Genomic DNA, 21611 nt, shown 5'->3' with positions numbered 1-21611 from the left:
ACCTTTAAAGTATAAGGTTTGCTTCCCTGTGCTGTAGGAATGCATAAATAAAGGAAATGTCTCTAGCTTGCCCTGAACTATATATATGCATAGTCTTTCCACACATCCTTCCTTGTTTAAATGAGGGGACCGAGTTAGCATCCTTGTCTTCTCTTCCAACTCCAACATTCTACTGTTTCTGTGCCTCCCAGGGAGCCGGATATGAGTGGAAGAGAGAAGACCACTTGTTACTAGGCAACCAGCACCCGCCTCACCCATGTTACCATGGTGATGATGAAAGTTGGGCTGATGGGATTACCAGCTCCTGCTAATTGCACATGAGCACTCAAGGTCTCTGTCTCTTTCTTGCTTGCTCACTGGGGTCCACTCTCTTGTTCTTCCAGGCCCCATAGAGAGATCTTCTCTCTCATCTATGGTTCTCCTGGGTCACCCCTGTACACTAATGGAGAGCAACTGGAAATGGAGCCTGGCTGTGCCTCTGAGTAGCTGTGTGACCTTGGGCAAGTTACCCAGCTTCTCTGGGCCTCCATCTCCTCATTTGGAAAATGAAGAGTTGGAATGCAGATCCCCTTGGAAGGTTCTTTCCGGCCCTCAAATCCTCTGATGCCTAGGGAGCATGTCAGGGGAACAGACCACACTGTTACCAGGCAACCAGCAGGCACCCTGCCCAAGTTGCCTTGGTGACTGGATACTGGAGGGGAGGGGAGTCAGTGCTGCAGCTAATTGCTTAATTATTTATGAGCGCCTCAAGTCCTTTTTGTTGTTTTTGTTGCTAGGGGCTGTGGGGTCACCTTTTCCTCTCTCCCGCCACCCCAAAGCACCTGCATTGTGTGCTATGCAATGAGAGAGCACCTTGGCCTGGACCTCAATCGACGTTCTAGTTCTGCCATGTCCTAGAGCAGTGGCCTCAGGTAAGTCAGCTCACCTCTCTGGGCCTCCTTTCTTACAGCCTTGTGTTTGTCTAGGGAACACAAAGTGCCCTGTCTACCTGGAGGCTCTGGCTCCTGCCAACGACTTGCAAAGTGGGGAATGCAAGTGAAATGTTCCTTGAGCGTTTTCACTCAAGTACAATTTTGAAACATATTGAGAATCAACATGTGTTTGGTGGGAAGGGGACAGAGTCTCACCATCTTCTCTCCGGTCCTTAACCATGTCGCCTGAACTCTTCGTTAGCCTAAGGCCATTTATATTTTACTCACTGTGCTCTGCTAACTTCCCAAGTGGACCTCAGGCCTTCACAGTATAAGATGCAGACACGAAGTTAGGCCATTCAGAGAGAGACAGAAATCAATGTAAAAGTACAGGAGCTCCTTCTTCAGTGACTGATATCCATGTCGTGATACAGCAGCCCATGTAATTTCGAGTGCCTTAGAAGCCAAGCAAAGGGGTGATATATCATGCGGAAGAACTTCCAGGCTCCTTCTGGTCCTAAGTCCTAGAAGGAGTTCATTACGTGGCTTTTTATTTTATTGGAACTGCAGATAGACATGTAAAGTGAGTCCTTTCCGGCTGAGTGACTATTACAGGGTATGGGGAAGAATTAGACTGTGATGGTGTGGCTAGTTGTGACCATTAGGAAGCAGCCATCCTCTTCACTGATGCTTTAGAATTCCATGCAGATAAATGTCACTGAGTCCTTAGAGTCAGGCGCTATTTATAGCTCACATACATGGAGATGTGCTTATCTAGTACAACTTGGCAACATGGATCAGATTTTTAAACACAGGCAGCTGTTCTCATCCTCCAAATTCACTCCAAAGTGAGCCCGTGCAAATGAGGATGCAATTACAAAGATGCCCAGGGTGGGTGTTCTCAGAAAAGAGAATAGCTGGAAATCACACACTGTTGGGGGCCCCTTCTTTACCAGGAGTCCTGTTCACACCCTGGGTGAGGTAGATCTGTGTGTCTTGATATGGAAGATGTTCAGAGATATAATGTCAAAGAAGAAAACCAAGTGCAGCATTGATGTTAAATGTGTCTGTTCCTTCTATAAAAAGATTTGGAGATTCAGTTTATAAATTGAGATGTATGTTTGTATGCACACATGTGTATTTTTCTAGAAGCTGTTACCAACAGTTTCCTCTGAGAGGCAGATTGATTATCGTGAGAGACAGTGAGACCTCCTATTTATGACTTATTTTTACTCTCTGGACCTTTAATTTTTTTTTTTTTTGTTCAGATGTGTAGAACAGTCTGGCAGTGGAAATCCTCAACTCCAGAATCTGAACACACCTCTTCAAATCCCAGCTTTGCCACGTATTAACCATGTGACCTTGGGGTTAACCTACCTGTTTTGTCCCTTATCTGTAAGATAGGTGGGTAACGTCTCCCTCATCGCATTATTTAAGGGGTAGACAAGCTAATAGGGTAAAGCCCTCAGAAAGACTTTAATGATGTCATAGGGGTGCTTTTTTGAAAAGGAAAAGAAAGATTAAACAACAAATGCATGTGACCAGGTGGACCCCAATATCTCAGTGATGGAAGACTTGCTCAGACAGTAACATTTCCAGAACCTTGTTACATTCCAAGAAGGGGTCACAAGGCACACAGACTGTTTCCTTGTTATTTTACCTTGCCTTGGCTAGTTTGTGGGGAGGACACCTGGCCTGGGTTTGGGACATGCTATCATGAAGCCATAAAACCCCTATCCTCTTGATATTCTCTCTCAGGCAGAAAGCAAAATAAATGCTGGTCAGATTGAAAGTGGATGAGTTGACCAACTGCATGTCCCTAGCTGCTGGAGGCTGGAAACTATGGCATGGCTCCAGGCCTTTCCCCTGAAGACAGAGTTAACAGAGGCCTGGGAGGAGCCTTGCCTGAGGGTTCCCCTTACTGTGAACTCAGGCTACATGGCTACAGTGACTTCCTGGAGTTTCCCAAGTAGTAAGCTACGCGTGCAGAATTATACCTCCCTCTTCCTCTGCTGGGCTTAGAGGCAGAGCTGGAGAACTTTGGTTGACTCCGAGGATTCTCTTGAAAGTTGGGCATTCTGTGGCAAACCGTGGCTCCAGAGATAGGAGGAAAGTAACCTTGTTTCCTTATAATACAGTGTTAGGCAACTTTATTCTCTTCACTAAAAAAGCTTCAGCACAACTCCATGGCCTCGGTTAGTGTTGCCCTTAGTACCTTGTTTCTGCACTCTCAGATATTGGAGTCTCTTTATCTGTTCGGCCATTGGTCCTCTTTCCATCTATCTGTCACATCCAACTGTGCTTCCATCTGCCCTTCCATCCCTCCGTCCCTCCTCCAGCCATCTGCCAGCCTTCCCATCCAGCCTTCAGATTGCTGGTATGTCAATCCACCTCTCCTTCCTCTCTCGCACTGTTGGACTCTGAGACTCCATCCGTACTGATCCATTGGCCGGACCTTCCATCTGTCCTTGGCCCCAGCTGCGGGGCTAGCCGGGTGACTGTTCCTCTGCCCTTCTCCCTCGGGCCCTCTGCTCCGGGCGCAGGCCCGGCCTTTGTTGGACTGGGGCAGGGCCGAGGCCGGTCGGGGTGGGGCGCGGGGCGGGGCGGGGCGGGGCGGGGCTGGCGCCCGGAGACTACTAGGCGCTCGGTCCGCTTGTCCGCGGCCTGGCTGGCGGAGAACATGGCGCTGCCCCCGGCTGCCGCGCCCCCCGGGGCTAGCGAGCCTCTCGGCAAGGCTCTGTCGGCGCTGCAGCCGGAGCCCGGCAGCATCCCGCTGCACTCGCCCTGGACCTTCTGGCTGGACAGGTGAGGGCCGCGCCCCGCCGCTTTGTCTCGGCCGCGTCCTCGCCCCATGCTCGCCACTGCCGGGGGCCCTCGCGTGGAGTTCCGCACGTCCTCGATAGCATCCAGCCAGTTGGGCAGGGAGTCGCGGCTGGCCGGGGAAGGCTGCCCCGCGTATCCCTGGGGTGCTGGGCTTGCTCGGGACGTGACCTTTGCGGTGACAGCAATCAGAAAAGTCGGCCAGCGGCAGGGAAGCGCTGGGACCTCGCTGCGGGCACCTGCACCCCCAGCCCCGGCAGGGGGTCTGGAGTAAGCTGGGGCTTTTGTGACAGCTTTGTGGGGGTTGGAGGGAAGCTCCGGTGCCCTCACATCTGTGAGGTCTCAGATCCCTGTCCAAAATAGAAACTTCTCACACGATCCTATATCTCCATCCTGCCTTGTTTTTCATCACAATGCTCAATGCTGCCGCGTTCTTGCAGTGTGAACTTATATTCAGTTTGTTATGGAGCCCTCCATCGCTTGCCCTGAGTGAGATTCACGGAGCAGGGGCAGGCTTTGGCTGCATGCAGAGTCCCAGCACCTAGAACTGTGCCTTAGTGGCAGTAGAACTACTAGTTTTGTTGCGTGGAAAGATGCATGGCTGTCCACCTCCTCTTAACACCTGTCATCTGGGCGGGTAGTGACAGATCAAGTTGTTTCCACAAGTGTGTGGGAATTTTGATGAAACTGTTTACCATGGTTTAAGAGTTAGGAGGAAATGTATGTGACAGTTTCCGGAGAGACTTAGTTTTATACTTCACACGAATGTTTTGTTTTGCTTTTAGCTTTGCACCAATGCCTCAATTTTTTTTTCTGTTAAACTAATATTCATGTTTTAAGTGAAGACAGTTCTTTTCTTGACAGATTAGCCCCTACCTCTAAGAATTTACACTGGAGCCAGTTTGTTTCCTGGGGACACAGAGAAGTTGAGGATGGGAGAGATTTGCAAAAAACATTTTCACTTTCATTCTGAGTTTCCAGAATTTGGCTGTCATAACAGGAGTGGCTTTGGGTTTTGGCAGTCATAACCAGAGTGAAGTCATGTCTTTGTTTTCAAAGGTATCCTCTAGCTGTGGAATTGTTACCTGGTGTATGTTTTTGAGGTATACAACTGGACTTGTGGTCCAAACTGTGGGTGTGCTGACCAGTAAAAACAGGATTGAGAGAGCTCCACTTTTGGTGAATTAAATTTTAGTCTATTTGGAACAGCATATTTTAGAACTGTTCTAAGGCGTCAATCCTGTATGTCCAAGCATGCTTTACAAAAAGATATACTGTCTTCTAACATAAGATTATGTAGGCTGGTGTTGTAGCTCAGTGGTGGAGCACTTGTGTTTCATGAGCCAGACCCTGGTTTCACTTCTCAGCCCTAGGGAAGAGGGAGGACAGCCCTAAGAACAAGTCGCTTTAATAGAAGTATAAACTACATCTTTCTTATATTGATTTGCACTCCCCCCTCCCCACTAAAAGTCAATAAATGAAATGTATTATTTCTGTAGTGTCTAAACCTTTAATAGAAATGCTGTGTTCATTTAAAAATTATAACTGGTTTCAACATTGTGCCCAATTCATCATCGTGTAATTCTTATTGAACTTTATTTTTCTTCTCTTAGGAGTCTACCGTATTTATTTATAGAGTCTCTACCCACCCCAGGCACACTTAGGAAGAACACCTCAGGTTCTGGAAGTTGGGTTGGTAACTTGGAATTTCTCCCCAGAGAAGGAACACTGCAGAGAATAGTGGGGTTCTTATGAGAAACCTGCAGGGCAGCCTTCCCTCAGTCTGGAGATCCTCAGCATCCTTCTAGCTCCTGTCTCAGGCAGTCCCACCTTACAGTTGACGGGATGATGATGACAGTGGTGATGATGACAGTGATGATGATGACGACAACAACGACTATGACACCCTTTCCCAGGCTTACCCAGCTGCACTCCAGTGTTAAGTGAAGACAACTGTGGCATTTGTTGCACAGGGCTATTGGGAGTTATGGACGTAAAGTACGGAGTAGGCGCCTGGCATGGGATAAGAGTGTAATATCTTTCTACTGATGGGGTAGAGGAGCAAGCTGGGTTGGTAAATTGCTGTGCACACATGAGGACCTGAATTCCTCCAGCCTTTTCCCAGGCCCCAAGTCAAAAGCCAGGCATAGTGATGCAAGCACTCATAATCTCAGTACTGGGAAGGCAGAGACCTGTGGTTTGCTGACACCCACTGGCTACCCACCATATCCTCACTTGGCCTATGCTCCAGCCTAGTAAGAGAACCTTTCTGGAGAGGGCTGGAGCAGATGGGGTTGGTGTGGGACTTGGGGGGGAACATTACTGAGGAAAGATACCTGAGGTTGACCCCTGGCCTCCACGTACATCACTGATCTGAATTCAGTAGAAAGAAACCAGCATCCTAAGTACATTTTCCTACCAAGCAGATTGGAGAATTCTTTAGAAATTATTTGTATTTTAAGTAGTCAAGTGCAAAGCCAAACCTTATTTGGCACAAATCAATGGGCCATGAAAATCAATAGCTAAGAATGTAAACATATGGGTCAGTGAACAGGATGAAGAGACATCTTTCCCTTAACGGGTATCTAAACTCTGCTTGGTTCTTGCCTTCCACTCCCACTCGTGTCTCTGCATGTTTCCTGGTCATTGTGCAGTGACCTCCTTCCCTCTGTTTCTCACAGGACCCAGACTTTGGGCCTGTCCTGCACAGGACTGCCACCCAGACACAGGGAAGGCTTGTAGCTCCAGGTGAAGCAGGAGGTGACAGAACACCACAGGCAGATCCTGCAGCCTCAGTCTGCACTGCACATGCACTCTGCCATCTTTTCAGCTGCCCTCACGGCTCTCCCCTAATGTCTCTGAGCTTAGATGAGCAGTTAATGCTATCTCTGGCCTTCTAGTTTCTCAGCCCCCCAAATCCTGGAGCCATCTGTGGCTATCCTTGCTTAGAGCAGAAACTGAAGAATAACTGGAGGCTACACTCTTCAGCTCTGTTGCTGTCCCTTTGGACCACCTTGCTCCTTCTCCAGTGTCCCAAGTGTGGGCCTTTGTCTGTGTTGCTGCTTCCTTTGCTGTTTCTCTCTGGACTGCCTTCCCATGTAGTCTGCTTTTCTGTATCCTTGCAGTTTCTGCTCCTATGTTCCCTTCCTGGCGAGACCTTCCCTGACCACTGATGTGTACCCCAAGTCCCCAATGGGTTACCACTTGTCTCTAGCATCTCCACCATTGGCTGGTCTTTATCTAGAATTCGAGCTCTGATCATGGTTGCTCACTTCTCAGCTAGCAGATCTGACGTAGTGTTCACGGTGGTGTTGACTTCTTCCCATAGCAACTACACCTTCCTGTGGTGACTCACTTCACCCTTGCACACGTCCGTCATTCTCCTTTTGCTCTTTTCTCAAGCCCAGACACGTGTAGCCAAGAGCTAGGAGGTCAGCAGTCTGGATGCTTTTCTGATTACTCTAAAATGGATCTGATTTCTCCCAGTGTCTTCCTTTTCTGCTCACCTGTGTTTCCCGTTGGACCACCAACATCTCAACATGCCATTTCTGTCTGATCCTTGCATTTTCTTTCTTTCTTTCTTTTTTTTTTTTAAGATTTATTCATTTATAAGTACACTGTAGCTGTCTTCAGACACACTGGGGCATCAGATCTCATTATAGATGGTTATGAGCCACCATGTGGTTGTGGGGAATTGAACTCAGGACCTCTGGAAGAGCAGTCACTGCTCTTAACCACTGAGCCGCCTCTCCAGCCCACATCTTCTTTCCTAAGTACCCTGCTTTATCTATATCTTTACTTTTGCAAGCTTGGTGATCCTTAGCAAACTCACTAAAATCTAAGATATTCCCTCCTCTACATGAGCTTCTCTCGAGTCTTTCTGCTGCCCCCAGTCAGCTATAGCTCCAGGAACATTGAAGCTTGCCTAGGACCTGCTTGGTACCCAGGCTCCTCCCTCTCCAAGCATGCCCTATCTGGGAGGTAACCCTTCTGCACATATACCCAATCTGCCCATCATGGCCTCTCTCTTATCATGTAGCACTTTACTCAATGTCTCTTATGCCTCTGCTGAGGTGTGTGTGCTCAGATGAAGTAATGTTCTAGATCTCTACCTGAACTTCTACCAAAGACACCCTCAGTGGTGAGGTGTGTGTGTGTGTGTGTGTGTGTGTGTGTGTGTGTGTGTGTGTGTTAGATATCTGTCATATTGGGTTTTGTTTCATTTTGTTTTTCAAGACAAGTACTTCATGTACTCCAGGCTAGCCTTGAACTCACTATCTTCCTCCCTAACCCTGTGGAGTGCTGGAATTTCAGGCATGTGCCACCATAGCTGGCTTTAGACAAGAGCCATGTTTCAAAACAAACAAAAGAGCCTTCAGCTTTTGTTGGTTTGTCTTTAAGGAAAACCTTATGCTTACAGGTTATAGTAACAATGTATATATTGTTGTCTCAAGGTAGAAACAAACTTTCCACTTGTCCTGGCAAATCACTGCCAATTCCAAACCACTGCCATTTCTTTCTCCCAGTGACAGCAAACTTGAGTGTCTTGAGTGGATTAGGGATTTAGTGAACTTTGCCTCCCGAGCGCCTGTTTCTTTCCAATGCAGGATGACTCGTGGTCTACCCTTGTGGTTTGCCCTGAGGCTAACTCATTCTTCCTTAGTCAGGATGCTCGAAGCCTGCTACTCTTTGGTTCCTCTGCAGCGTGTCTTTGTAGGCGAGTGTCTGTTACAGACAGCTGCTCATTTTTATCTTACTCTCGATGCCGAGATGCTTCAACCTTCGGTCTTCAGGTCTGGGACCTAAGGCTGTGCCTGGCACACAGCAGCTGTTTTGTATGTGTGAACTTCTGTTGTTGTTTACTGATATCATGTATATGAGTGGTTTTACTTACATGTATGTTTGCAGAGCATATGCACATGCATGTCTGGACCAGAAGAGGTTATCAGATCACCTAGTATTGGGGTTAAAGACAGTTGTAAGCTGGGAATTGAACCCAGGTTCTCTGGAAGAGCAGCCAGTACTCTTAACTAATGAGCAATCAGTCCCCACCTCCCAAAAAAAAAACTTCTGTGGACAAAGTGGACCATTATCTACATCGGCCACCAATTCCAACCCATCCAGCTCAGCTGCACCAAGTTTGTGTGTCTGAAAGTGTAGTTCTCTGACTCTTACATCAGAATCACCAGCTTGTGCTATTAGAATACCAGCTTCCACCCTGCCTGCAGGACCTGAGAGCTCTGGGTACAGAGGATGAATGTGCCTTATCACAATGAGCCTTGTGTCTGAATGGAATGGTACTATGTATGCATTGATCCTATGAGCTGAACATATCAGAGTTCAGTTCACTTAGAATCAGAGAGTAGAGAGGGTGGCTATAACCATAGTGTGGGCTTCCCCCCAGCAGGCCACCTCACATACCACATGCTTCAGGAGTACAAGTAAGAATCCCAAGGCAAGGAATTCTGGGGTATCCACCATGGTATGGTCCATACCCATAAATTTGGCACACAGAGGTGGTGCCAGGCTTGCAAAAGGAGACCCCACATAACCTCTCTTTATTGAGTGGCTTGCATGCTTGAGGTCAGCAGAAGACACCGGAACAGGCAGACTGACATTGAGACTCCTCCTCCCCCACTCTTCCCTTATATCTCTGCAAACTCTCTGAGTAGCTGACAGTTTTATTTCCATAAAAGGTTTCAGTATTGATCTGTTTGGCAGTCAGTGCCCTTCCATGAGGGGTTGTTGATCAGCCTCTCCACATGTGGACCAGTGAGTGCTTCTTGTAGAATGGCCCAGGGCCTTCAGTTATCCTTACTCTGAAAAGTTACTCGTCCTTGGTTGGTAATGCCTTCTTAAAAACAAAACAAAACAAAAATCTTTTTTGTTTGTTTGTTTGAGATAGGATTTCTCTGTATAACCCTGGTTGTCTTGAACTCTACCTTCTTTTGCCTCTTGAATACTGGAAACCAAGGCAGTAGGCAGTGTGGCGTGAGGACACTTCAGGAGCCAGTCCGTCTTAGTGGGGTCTATGAAGTTGTGTTGTTCCTCTCCTCCCCACTTCTAGCCCTAAAAGATTAATTGTAAGTCAGGACGCAAAGAGCTTCGTGACCACTGTAGAGCAAGAGGTCAATGCTTGGAAGCCGGGAGGAATCAAAGCCGGGTAGACATGTTGGATGTTCGGTGATGCAGACAGCTTCAGCAGATGGATTGCTAACTGTCAGCAGCACGCTCAGCCCCCTTTTGTATGCGACTCTCAAACAGGAAACTGGTGTAGCCGCAAGCCACAGACCTATCTAAGAGTGATTAAAATGAAATCATCTTTAATGGAGTGAATGATGAACGAGGGGCAAGCTTAATCAAGGTCCTGGACCTCTGTGTGTTTTCCCTCTGACAGATGATGTAAATTGCTCGGGAAGGCTGGATTTCAGCAGATACATCCCTAGCTTTGAAGTCTTTCCCCTTCAGACTTGTTCTCTTGGCTAAAATGAAATCATCTCCTGTAGGACATTCGACTATTGTCATCATTCATGTCTTTCACAAAGTACATGTGTACTGGGCATATAATTGGAGACATTGTACTAAACAAACTGTAACCTGCTTTTCCCCATCTTACCCTGTTAACATGACTCCTGTGTGTTGAACAGTGACCCAAGTGCTGTATGAACTCAAGCGTAAGATCCTCTTGATACTGCAGCGTAAGTCCCAGGAACATTTTATAGATGAAAACGCTGAGGTCACCTAGCAGTGCAGGGGAGGAGCAGAATTTAAATAAAGCACTGGGTGACCATACAGTGGTTCCCTGGGAATAGGAACAGTGAATGGGACATCATTCTCTTGTGTGTCATATCATGCAGTGGTGGAGACTTAGAGGTAAGCTCTTACTTTCAGCCACTTAACTTCACCTATGGGGAAACTGAGGTCTGGAAGGTTCTGCTAAGGACCCCTGACATTAAAATTTGCAGAGATAAGTTGAGGAGATGGCTCACTGGGTAAAACAATTGCTGTGCAAGCATGAGGTTGTGAGTTTGAATCCTCAGAACTCACTTCATGCCAGCTGTAAGAGCATGCCTCTGAGATCCCATCCCCGCACCCCCAGATAAAAGGCAAAGACAGAATTCTCAGAAACGTCCAGGCCAACATGACACATATGACATGGTATGTTTGAGTCCATATTCATGCGTACTCATATGTTTGTGTGCATGTGCACTCACACACAGAGAGAGAGGGGGGGGAGGGAGGGAGGGAGGGAGGGAGGGAGAGAGAGAGAGAGAGAGAGAGAGAGAGAGAGAGAGAGAGAGAAAGACAGACAGACAGACAGGCAGGCAGACACAGAGAGACAGAGCGCTTAATGCAGAGAATAAAAAGAGCTCTGTCTGAAACCTCACATCCAAGCCCCTGGACAGGACCATCTCCCACAGTCAGAATGCCGTTGTCTTGGTGATGTCTTTGAGTAGTGATGAGGGCTCTGTTAGAACAGTGTCTTTTATGTTTTGCCTATGATGCTTCTACTCACTGGACTTTATCACAAAGGTGTTTTCTTTCCTTGTGGTGATTTTATTCAGATAATACAGGGCCATCATGACTAGTGGGAGGTGTATTGGAAAGCCCAGGGACTTAACCCATCTGGGAGCTAGGGACTGAACTTGCCTCTAAGGAGCCTCCAGGTACTACTGCTTGTGGACTGATCACACCTGAAGTGACCAAGGTGCAGGTAGAGTGTGGGAAACCTTTACAATACCTCTGCTCTGTGAGAAGTCTCACCAAGTATCTAGCCGGCTGCGGAGTGGTGCCATGGATAAGGTTGTCTTGGTGGAACTGACTCCAAGGTCCCCCTGCAGCGGCCATTTCTTTAAAGGTGTGCACCTCATGGAGTGTGTTCATCTGGAAGGTCCGAGTTGAGGACTGCAAGGTGTGGCATTTGGGGTCTGAGCTGCATGCAGGATGGGTTCCTTCCAGGGCCACCACTGACGAGAGAGAGAGAGAGAGAGAGAGAGAGAGAGAGAGAGAGAGAGAGAGAGCCAACCGTGGCTCAAGTCTCAGCCGTGCCGCTGCCAGCTGTGCGTCAGTTGGTGAGTTCCTGTACCAACTCAGCCTTAGTGATCTTATGTGCCAAGTGGAGGTAGAACACAACACGTACTCGTGCAAAAGACGCAATCGCTTCAGTCGCTGGCCCACGGTATCGCTTAAAGAAACAAAGAGGGCAGTGTGCTTTCAGACCTTTGAGGAGTCAATGAACAGAGGGTTTTCCTGTGAAGTGTCTCAGGGATCTGTTTTAATGAGTACATGTGGTTTGTAAATATTAAAATGTCGTGCTCACGTGGTACTTGAGAATGGTTTGAGTAGAACAGTTGGTCTAGTGTTATAGATTCCCAGCATCCTCCTGACTTTCCAAATGAGAAGAATTTTTCGCCAATTTTATAAGTAGAGTCTTAGAATCCATTCTGTATTATCCTGTTAAGTTAGAGACACAGGAGTAAGATTTAAGGAAGGGGCTTAGGGTTCGGTCTTAAGTAACATCAACAGCTCTCTTATGTCTTCACCTTAATCATTGATTTGGCAGGGCCCAGATCCCCTTCTGCTTTAACCAATAGTTTCTAATTAACTATATTCACTCAGAGACAGCCTCCACCATGGCTGCAGCCTAGGGCCAAGAGAGCCTGGTGGGTAACTCTCTGCAGGTGAACACAAGAGGCTCTCAGCTGTTTGTGTGTCCTTTTCTCTGCTTTTGGTTAGTGTGTCCGTACTGAGGGCTTTCTTATCATCTATGTCCTGTTCTGTCTGTCTGTCTGTCTGTCTGTCTGTCTGTCTGTAGTCAGCAGTAACTACTGTTGACTAGATGCATTTAGATGCACTGTGTAAAAGAGAAACTTCTACCTAGCACTGGCTCATGTGTCCGGGCAGCAAAGCAATAGGTAGGGCTATTTCGAGAGGGGGAAAGCAGAGGGTGAGGCTGGTTAGAACTTGTCATGGGAGGGATTGGTTACAGAGAGTAATTAGTCTCTGTAGCTTTCCTGCTCCTGTCCCTCAGTGGCCTTTGTTGGGTGTGCTGGCTTCCTCCTAGGCCAGCCCCTCGGGATGATCTAGAATGTTCCTCCTCCACAGCTATGATACTTGCAGTGCCAGGCACCGGTGCCTTGCCTGCCTCTGTGTCTCGGTATCTCCCACAGTGTAGCAAAGGATAGAGAACGGACAAGAGTAATGGGTGGACCCTAGGAAAAGAGGTAATGTAGGAGCAGGAGGGAGGGATTTGCCTTATCTGCTCTGTGAGTCACCGTGCTGACAGTGATTTTATCAAGAGATCAAGAGTAGTCCTGGGAGATAGGAAGGCCATGGCATCAGAGGCAGCACATGAGGAAGAATCCAGGTAAGGGCAGGTTATGTTATCAACCTGGCAGAATTACTTTGAGAATCAGAGATAATGCATGCTCAATAGAAGGGAGTTAAGATTACATTACAACTGTTAAGTAGAAGTTGGAACAATTCAAAATCTAGACTCTGGCTCACAGGGGAGATTTATCTCTCCATTGCTGAGTTCTTAGCCCCAGTGCTACATTGCAGGGAGGAGAGAACCAGAATACAGGCCTAATCTTAGGTTTCAGAATGGCCCACATCCGTGGTCTTCTGGGAATAGCCACTCTTTGATGTGTACTCCCTTGCAGCTTTCTTTCCTATATCTCTTCTTTTCTGGGAAAATGCAGCAGTTCCAAACTTTGTGTCTTTGCCTCCAGGAGCCTGGGGGGATGGGGCCCAGTGAGATTCAGAAAGCAGAGATGCCATGTATAGAACATACACTCCAAGGGCTTTGCCTAGAGTCATTATCACTTGTCCTAAACTCCAAAAGAGGTAGAAATGAATGTTTGCAGAACGATTAAACGCTAAATCCCTTAAGGCTCTTACCAGGGCTTTCCGCACTATGGACTGTTTTTACCCAGAAGCTTCTGTGTCTTGGGGCATTGCGGGGGTTCACCTGCTTACTTACAGCAACACAAAATGCCTTCCAACATTGCCCTTAACCATCTGGGTCACTGCATTCCAGAGGAGCACCCAGGTCTACAGGCAGAGGGCTCTGACTAGTATTCTCTATAGACTATGAGACCTCTGGTATGGACAAAGTAAAAATATACAATAAAGATATATGTTACATATGTGGTTTTACATAGTAAGAATGTCTCTTGTTTGAAATAATTCTCTATCTTTGCCCTTCGGTTGCTTATGTGGCAGCAGCCTTACTCAGTCTGCATTGCCTTTTCAGAGAGCAGCCACAGACCTATAGCCCCAGCTACTTGGGAGGCTGAGGCAGAAGGATTTCAAGTTCAAGGCGAGCATGGACAACATAGTGAAACTCTGTCTCAAAATATTAAAAAAATTAAATACTGAGGAGGTAGCCACGTTGCCTAGTATATGTGAGGTCTGAGTTTATTTAGCCTTCAGTAATGAAGAAAAAAGTCACAGTAAATGACAACAGACTGGTAACTTGAATCAGCAAATCCAGCTTACAAGGCAGGCCACTTGAAAACCTTGGCCTGTTTGCCCTTCTAAAATGGGCTCTGTGGCTGTGTCCCAGTCTTGCTTGTTAAGGAAACCCGAGGTTCAGGAGGAGGTTGAGACATAGCAGTGTGTTTTAGTGACTATCAGAATCAAGTTTAGTGCATAGAATGCCAAACCTGCACTGACCAGCCCAGCCAACACAGACCTGAGAACATTGCAGTGCTGGTCTGCAAGACAGATGTTTATAAAACCACCCAGCAGCTAGACGATCCCTCTGAAATCAGAATGGCAACCTCCTTCATGAATTCACTGGGAAACTGTCTACTCTGTGGTCACTGGGATCAAACACTGTGACCAAATGTAACCTGGGGGAGGAAGGGTTTATTTTTGCTTAGGGTTCCTGAGAACTAGATGGATCGCATGCTTCATCATGGCAGGGAAAGGCATGGCGTGTCAGCAGAAGTAAGAAGCTGGCTGATCACATTTCATCCGCACACATGGAATAGAGAACAGAAAGGGGAATGAGGCCGTGAGCCTTCAAAGCCCGCCCTAGTGACTTACTTCTATCCAGCAAGGCTCTACTTCCTAAAGATTCCATAACCTCCCCCGAAACACACTTAGGTGCATCTCTTCAAACTGGGCTCCTCTACATCCTAACCACCACACTGAGTTTCTGTGGAGCTTGACATTTCCTTCCTAGGCCTGATGCTGTTAGCCTACCAAAGGCTGGCTGTGGCCGAGCAGGTTGCTGTTGGCTGTTGGGACCTTCCCTCCCCTGCTTCATTCCCACAAACTCACTCTCGAATTAATAATCAGATTGAGCAGAAGCGGTGGCCTTGTTGAGAACACACCAAGATTCTACCGTAAAGTTTCCTGAAGAAATGACAGCGAATAGCACTGAGGAGACGGCTCCGTAGCTGTGCAAGCCTGAGGATTGGATCCTCTACACCTGGTGTGCTTACAGCCCCACCCCCAGCCTTGGGGAAGTGAGACAGGAGAACCCTGCAGATTTACTGTAGAACTAATGTATCCCTAACAGCAAACTCCAGGTTCAGTGAAATACATTAAAGACTCTGTTTCTGAAAAACAAATAAATTTAAAAGTGGACAGTTATAGAGGAAAATACTTGACATCAGCTACTGGCCTACATGTGTGCACATATGAATGAACACAGCACATACTCTCTCTCTCTCTCTCTCTCTCTCTCTCTCTCTCTTTCCTCTCTCTCTCTCCTCTCTCTCTCTCCTCTCTCTCCTCTCTCTCTTTCCTCTCTCCTCTCTCTCTCTTCTCTCTCTCTTCTCTCTCTTTCCTCTCTCTCTCCTCTCTCTCTCTCCTCTCTCTCTCTCCTCTCTCTCCTCTCTCTCTTTCCTCTCTCTCTCTCCTCTCTCTCTCTCCTCTCTCTCTCTCCTCTCTCTCCTCTCTCTCTTTCCTCTCTCTCTCCTCTCTCTCTTCTCTCTCTCTTCTCTCTCTTTCCTCTCTCTCTCCTCTCTCTCTCTCCTCTCTCTCCTCTCTCTCTCCTCTCTCTCTTTCCTCTCTCTCTCTCCCCTCTCTCTCTCCTCTCTCTCTCTCCTCTCTCTCCTCTCTCTCTTTCCTCTCTCTCTCCTCTCTCTCTTCTCTCTCTCTTCTCTCTCTTTCCTCTCTCTCTCCTCTCTCTCTCTCCTCTCTCTCCTCTCTCTCTCCTCTCTCTCTTTCCTCTCTCTCTCTCCCCTCTCTCTCTCCTCTCTCTCTCTCCTCTCTCTCCTTTCTCTCTTTCTCTCTCCTCTCTCTCTTTCCTCTCTTTCTCTCCTCTCTCTCCTCTCTTTCTCTCCTCTCTCTCTCTCTCCTCTCTCTCTCTCTTTCCTCTCTCTTCCCTCTCTCTCTCTCCTCTCTCTCTCTCTCCTCTCTCTCTCCTCTCTCTCTCTCCTCTCTCTCTCCTCTCTCTCTCCTCTCTCTCTCCTCTCTCTTTCCTCTCTCTCTCTCCTCTCTCTCTCCTCTCTCTCTCCTCTCTCTCTTTCCTCTCTCTCTCTCCTCTCTCTCTCTCTCTCCTCTCTCTTTCTCTCTCTCTCTCTCACACACACACACACACGTACACACGTGAACACACATACAATATACAATTAGAAAAGGATTTTTTCGTTGTTGTTGTTGTGGTTCTGTACTTTTAGAAATGCAAGTGTGGGCTGTAGAGATGGTGCTTGTTGTGCAAGCATGAAGCCTTCAGTGCTGACCCCCAGCCCTCATGTAAAGAGGCAGGAGTGGTGAGCATGCCTGCAATCCCAGAGCAGCACAGCAGGACACAGGAGGATCCCAGGTCCTTATGAACCAGCCTAGTCAGTTGTGAGTTCCAGTTAGTGAGAGACCCTGTCTTTCACATGGTGGTAGAGAGTGACTGATGGAGATGTCCTGGTACACACATGCACGCATATCTGCACACACAGAAACGAAAGTGTGGAACTGGGTAAGCTCAATTGTAGCACACACGCTTAGCGTGTGTGAGATGCGGGTTTCGTAATGGCTGCGACTTGACTGGGTGGGATAAGAAGAGACCAGCACAAGCACACCATCTGGTTTTGTTAAGTGTTTTTGTCCCTGGGATTGTTGCCATGCCTCTCTGAGCCCCAGCGTGCTCACTGCAAAATGGTCACAAGCGCCACTGCAGGCTACAGGGGCCCCTGCAGGGCTCTCAGTCCACAGCAGCTGGAGCCCTGGCTCCTCACTGGCTGCCAAACTCTGCTGTCTTCCACTGGTGAGTGTATCTTAGTTACTTCCTTCCAGATGGTTCTCCTGAGCTCTGGAGACCCAGCCTCTTCAAACACTTGGACGCTGAAGCAGAGACCTTAAGTGAGTTGTACAATTGTCTCCCATCCTGGAGTGTCACGAAACCAGACTAGAACCAGAGCCTTAAAAAGAACCTTGGAGACCAAGTACTCGGTAGTAACTTTTGAAATGGGAACCACCACCTGAATGCTGGGTTCGTATAATTTGAGATGATGAGGTACAAAGTGAACACACACGTGACACTCACTCTGACGCGTCCTAACTTGAAGAGTAGCCTTAAAAAATTCAGTGAAAACTTCACATGGATAATTTTATTCTACAGATTAAAAAGCTGCAGAATTCATTCCCTACCTTAGGCTCTGCCTGCCCGCTTCCCGAGTGCAGTTAGGGGTGGAGTCCTGCCTAAAGTGCTTGTAGGATCCAGGACTGTATTGGCTTGAAGTATGTGGTAGAGCAGTCAGCCAGGCTGTACAAAGAAAGAAAAAAATTGGTTGGATTAATTGCCAGTCAATGTTCATGTAAAAGCCATAGACTTTCAAACAGCCCATGCCAAATAAACAAAACAGAGAGAGAGAGAGAGAGAGAGAGAGAGAGAGAGAGAGAGAGAGAGAGAAGTATTTGTGATTTCTTTCCTAATGCCTTACATCTATGAACACACTAACTTACTTTACATAGTGTATTTATCTGTGTCCAAGTAGAGGCTTTAATAGTCACAGTCCAGACCCTCCATGCTGCCTGACAGGTTTCTTTGGGTCCAGGCAGCTGCTGTTATCAACGAGGTGTTGGTCCCTACTTGTTCCTCACTGCTGATTGCTCGGGTTGGCTTAGATACGTAACAGCTGGCACAGAAGGGCAGTCATGTTTGTGGTTGTGCTTTTGCTTTTGAATCATAAAGGCCATAGCCTGCACACTATGAAATAGTTATAACATCATGACTTAGTTATTAGAACTCACCTGCCTAGTGGGTGACAAGACATCTTGGCCCTCACACTAGTCAATACTTGCCTCCTTACTGACCTCTAGACAAGGAAGCTATATTCAAAATGTCTTTTGATATTTCGATTCCTGTGTGTGTGTGTGTGTGTGAGTGTGTGTGTGTGAGTGAGTGTATATATGTGTGTGTGTGATGTGAGTGTGTGATGTGTGTGTGTGAGTGAGTGTGTATATGTGTGTGTGTGATGTGAGTGTGTGATGTGTGTATGTGTATGTGTGTGTGTGATGTGAGTGTGTGATGTGTGTGTGATGTGTGTGTGATGTGTGTGTATGTGTGTGTGATGTGTGTGTGATGTGTGTGTGAGTGATGTGTGTATGTGTATGTGTGTGTGATGTGTGTGTGTGATGTGTGTATGTGTATGTGTGTGTGAGTGTGTGATGTGATGTGTGTGATGTGTGTGTATGTGTGTGTGTGAGTGTGTGTATGTATGTGTGTATGATGCATGTATGTGTGTGATATATATATGTGTGTATGTGTGTGTATGATGCATGTATGTGTGTGATGTATGTATGTGTATGCCATTGTGCAAGCCCTCACGTGAAGGCCAGAGGTCAATGTTGTGTATTTCCCTCAGTTGTTTCTCACCTTAGTTTTTGAGTCAGGATGATCTCTCACTGAACCTGGGTTTGCCCTTTCAGCAGGATGACTGACCAGCAAGCACTTGGCATCCACCTGTCTCCCCTCCTCCAGCATTGGGGTTACAGATGTCCGTCACTACCCCTGGCTTTCACATGGATGCATGCCTGTGATGCTTTCCATGGAGGGTCTGAACTCTGGTCCTCATGCTTACAAAGCAAGCACTTCCCCCACTGAACCATCTCCCCAGCTCTAATTTCCAGAACGTGGGTGGTGGAGCCCTGCCCCCAGGACCTTTGCTATCTCATCACCTCTGCTTCAGAGCTGGCTTGAGGTTGCTCTATGTCTTTAGGGTGTGGTAGAAAAACGACTCTTCAGAAAGTGTCCCCTGATGATGACCTCTGGAACTTTTAGGGTCACTGGGGTCAGCGGCTGGTGAAGGGTGTTTTTTCATAGATTCTAGATCCTAATGTGTCTGCTGTGAACAGGCTGCTTCCCTTCTTAGCAAGCCCTTGATTCCTCGCCCACAGCCAGACATGGGCTTCTGAGCATTGTTTGTGTGGTGAAGCGTCTTTGAACCTGCGTCTGACAAGGACCCAGTGCCTGTGACCACAGACTGCTAAGTCAGCAGAAAGAGGGAGAGGCAGTAGTGTTATAGGTCTGAACGCCTCTAGATCCGCACAGCTCCATCCCAGGAACTGTTCTCGGAAAGCCAAGTTCCAGCTTTTTGTTTTCCCACAGGATAAGCCTGTAGTGTGTTGCCATCTAGTGGAACATATAGAAACTAGAGATTAATGCATTCTGCCCATACACGTCACAAGAGCTCAGGGGAAAACACTGAAATTATTAAGGCGAGAGATTTAGGGGGGGAACCAAGACTGACTGTTAATAGTGGTCTCTAAAATAGCTGAATGGTCCTCTGCTTCCATGGGGAGCATGGGTATTTACCACAGGGGTGTTACGGGGTGGGGCGTTAAGCTGATCACACAGAGGAGAGCCTTGCGTCCCTATCGCCACGGGTGAGCAGATGTTTCTCACTTGAAGTTCTGAACAGCGTCTCCATGTTAGTGAGATAAACCTCAGGTTTTATTTCACTATGTGATTTTAAAGCTTCCAATACCTTTCTTGTGTACTTTACCTTTTTTAAAATATATTAAATTTCCACAGAATAAATATTTCTGCCTATTAGGAGAAGCAAATACATGCCCTCAGGAAAAAGGATTTAAATTCTAGCTGCCATCTATCTCTAGACGTCCCTTTCTGAGGCTCTGGGCCTGCGCATGATCAAAACCCACATAATTATATCGTGGAGTAGCTTACAATCACTGACTGGATTTGTTTGCTTCTTTGTTATTTTCCTGATGATAGATCACTTCCTGGTGCCACGGCAGCTGAGTGTGCCTCGAACCTGAAGAAGATCTACACGGTGCAAACAGTGCAGGTAAGAGCGAGACGGGACATGCTGGGCCAGTGAGGGAGACATTAGACACCGGTTACCCAACTTTCTACTGTGCGGACATTCCTTGCTCAGGACTCTGCCCTGGAGCTGTTGTTTAGGTCCATCTCCATAGCAACTGTTCATCCATCTGTTCCAGAGGCAGGCTTTCTCTGGCCCTAGCTAGAACTTCATCAGCAAAATCTTCCATTGATCTGCAGGGGAGGCAAGAGGAGTGCAGAGCTGACAGTGAAGGTTTGAAGACTTTTCCCTATTGCGTTGGGATATAACAAACAGGAGCTGTTGTCCAAGTTTAGACTTCTAAAAGCTAACATGCATGGGCCCTCATCAGGGTGTCTTCACATCCCTCCCATCGGACTCTCCTCCCCTGGTTACAGCCGCCATTTCTGTTCTGCTAGGGTCTGTTCTTCTATCTGACAAACTTGAGTCAAGTTGAAGCTTGTAGTCCCGTTCTCTGCTGTACCTGACCTCTCCTCACCGAGTCAGTACTGAGTCAGCGTGCAGCGAATGACTGAGAGATGAGTGTGTGCACGGATTTCCTGAGCCTCTGTACACTGTTCTCGGAAAGCTGTATCCATTGGCGGCTGCACCTTCCCAGAAAGGCAGAAATTCGGATCTTGGGAGGTCCATGACGAAATCTTAATCTTTGCGTGTATGAAGCACAGACAGATATGAGGCCCATAGATAAACACAGGTTTTCCCTGTGATTTGTAAATATTTCAGGGCTGATTTAGAAAGGGCTCCTTCAAGATGGCGGGAGGGGACGATGATGCAAAAGGGGTTGTGAAACACCTCAAGTTCCTTATTTATACAACTAATGTGAGAAGAGTGCTGTTCCGTGAGGCTGACTAGGGGTAAGACCGGATGTAGCTCTCTGCAGGGCCTGTGTTTATAAACCCTCGAAGCAGGTTGCCAAGTGTTACTAGGTGACTGGAGTCTGCCCCTCTGCTGGCTTAAGTGCTGACTGGGAAGCAAGGTGTCACAGTGTTTGAGTGCCAAGTGCCACAGCTGGTCCTCAGTAGCACATGCACACTTCTCTTTCTATTTTCAAATCTCTATGCACCCTATTTACTCATCTTCAGAGCAAGAATATTCACGACAGAGATTTTACCACGCTGAGGTACGGATGGGATAGTTCACTGCACAGTAAGAGGCTGATGCCAACAGTACACTCGCCTTTTATCACCCGTTGCCTCGCGCCACTATTGCAAACACCCCAAAGTCACATTTTGTGTAAGAATATTTTATATACCACTGCTTCACAATTACTCATGTCAAACGGGTGCTGCCCGGGTGACACCACGGGGTGTCTTTATAAATAAAATAAACCTTTTATTTATAAATAAAATAAACCTTTTATTTATAAGGCAAATTTGACTTTCCTGTGACTTCTGGTAACTCAGCTGTGCTTGTCTTTAGCATCTCAGGAATGTCCCTTAATGCTTAAGAACTGGCAGGGGCCAGAGCATTTGAGCACATGAGGGGACATGTGCTCCTGCTGTTTGTATCCCTTGACTGTATTTTGATGTTAATTCACTCCGCTACCACACTGTGTATTTAAACATTTGTCCAGTGGTATCTGAGTCCCCTCCCCATGTATGTTTTG

The 21611-nt window shown here is 47.3% G+C and overlaps 1 protein-coding gene across 3 annotated transcripts in view; it reads left to right on the top strand.

Moving 5' to 3' along the window:
- Window positions 1-776: 776 nt before the first annotated feature.
- The window catches only part of Eif4e3 (eukaryotic translation initiation factor 4E family member 3), a 46501-nt gene continuing 25666 nt past the window's right edge, over window positions 777-21611 (top strand). Inside the window, exons 1-3 of one of the 3 annotated variants that reach the window (XM_087656804.1) lie at window positions 777-911; window positions 2180-2315; window positions 19918-19990. Coding sequence is in view for 1 of the 3 variants with exons in the window: in NM_001106612.1 (NP_001100082.1) it covers window positions 3592-3716; window positions 19918-19990 (198 nt within the window). In the remaining 2 variants the exon portion in view is untranslated. 3 annotated transcript variants of the gene reach the window in all.

This window comes from Rattus norvegicus, chromosome 4 (assembly GCF_021556685.1).
Source record: "Rattus norvegicus strain SHRSP/BbbUtx chromosome 4, alternate assembly SHRSP_T2T, whole genome shotgun sequence".
Classification (NCBI taxonomy): domain Eukaryota; kingdom Metazoa; phylum Chordata; class Mammalia; order Rodentia; family Muridae; genus Rattus; species Rattus norvegicus.
Note: the sequence above shows the minus strand (reverse complement) of the source record. Positions and strands in the feature narration are given on the sequence as shown.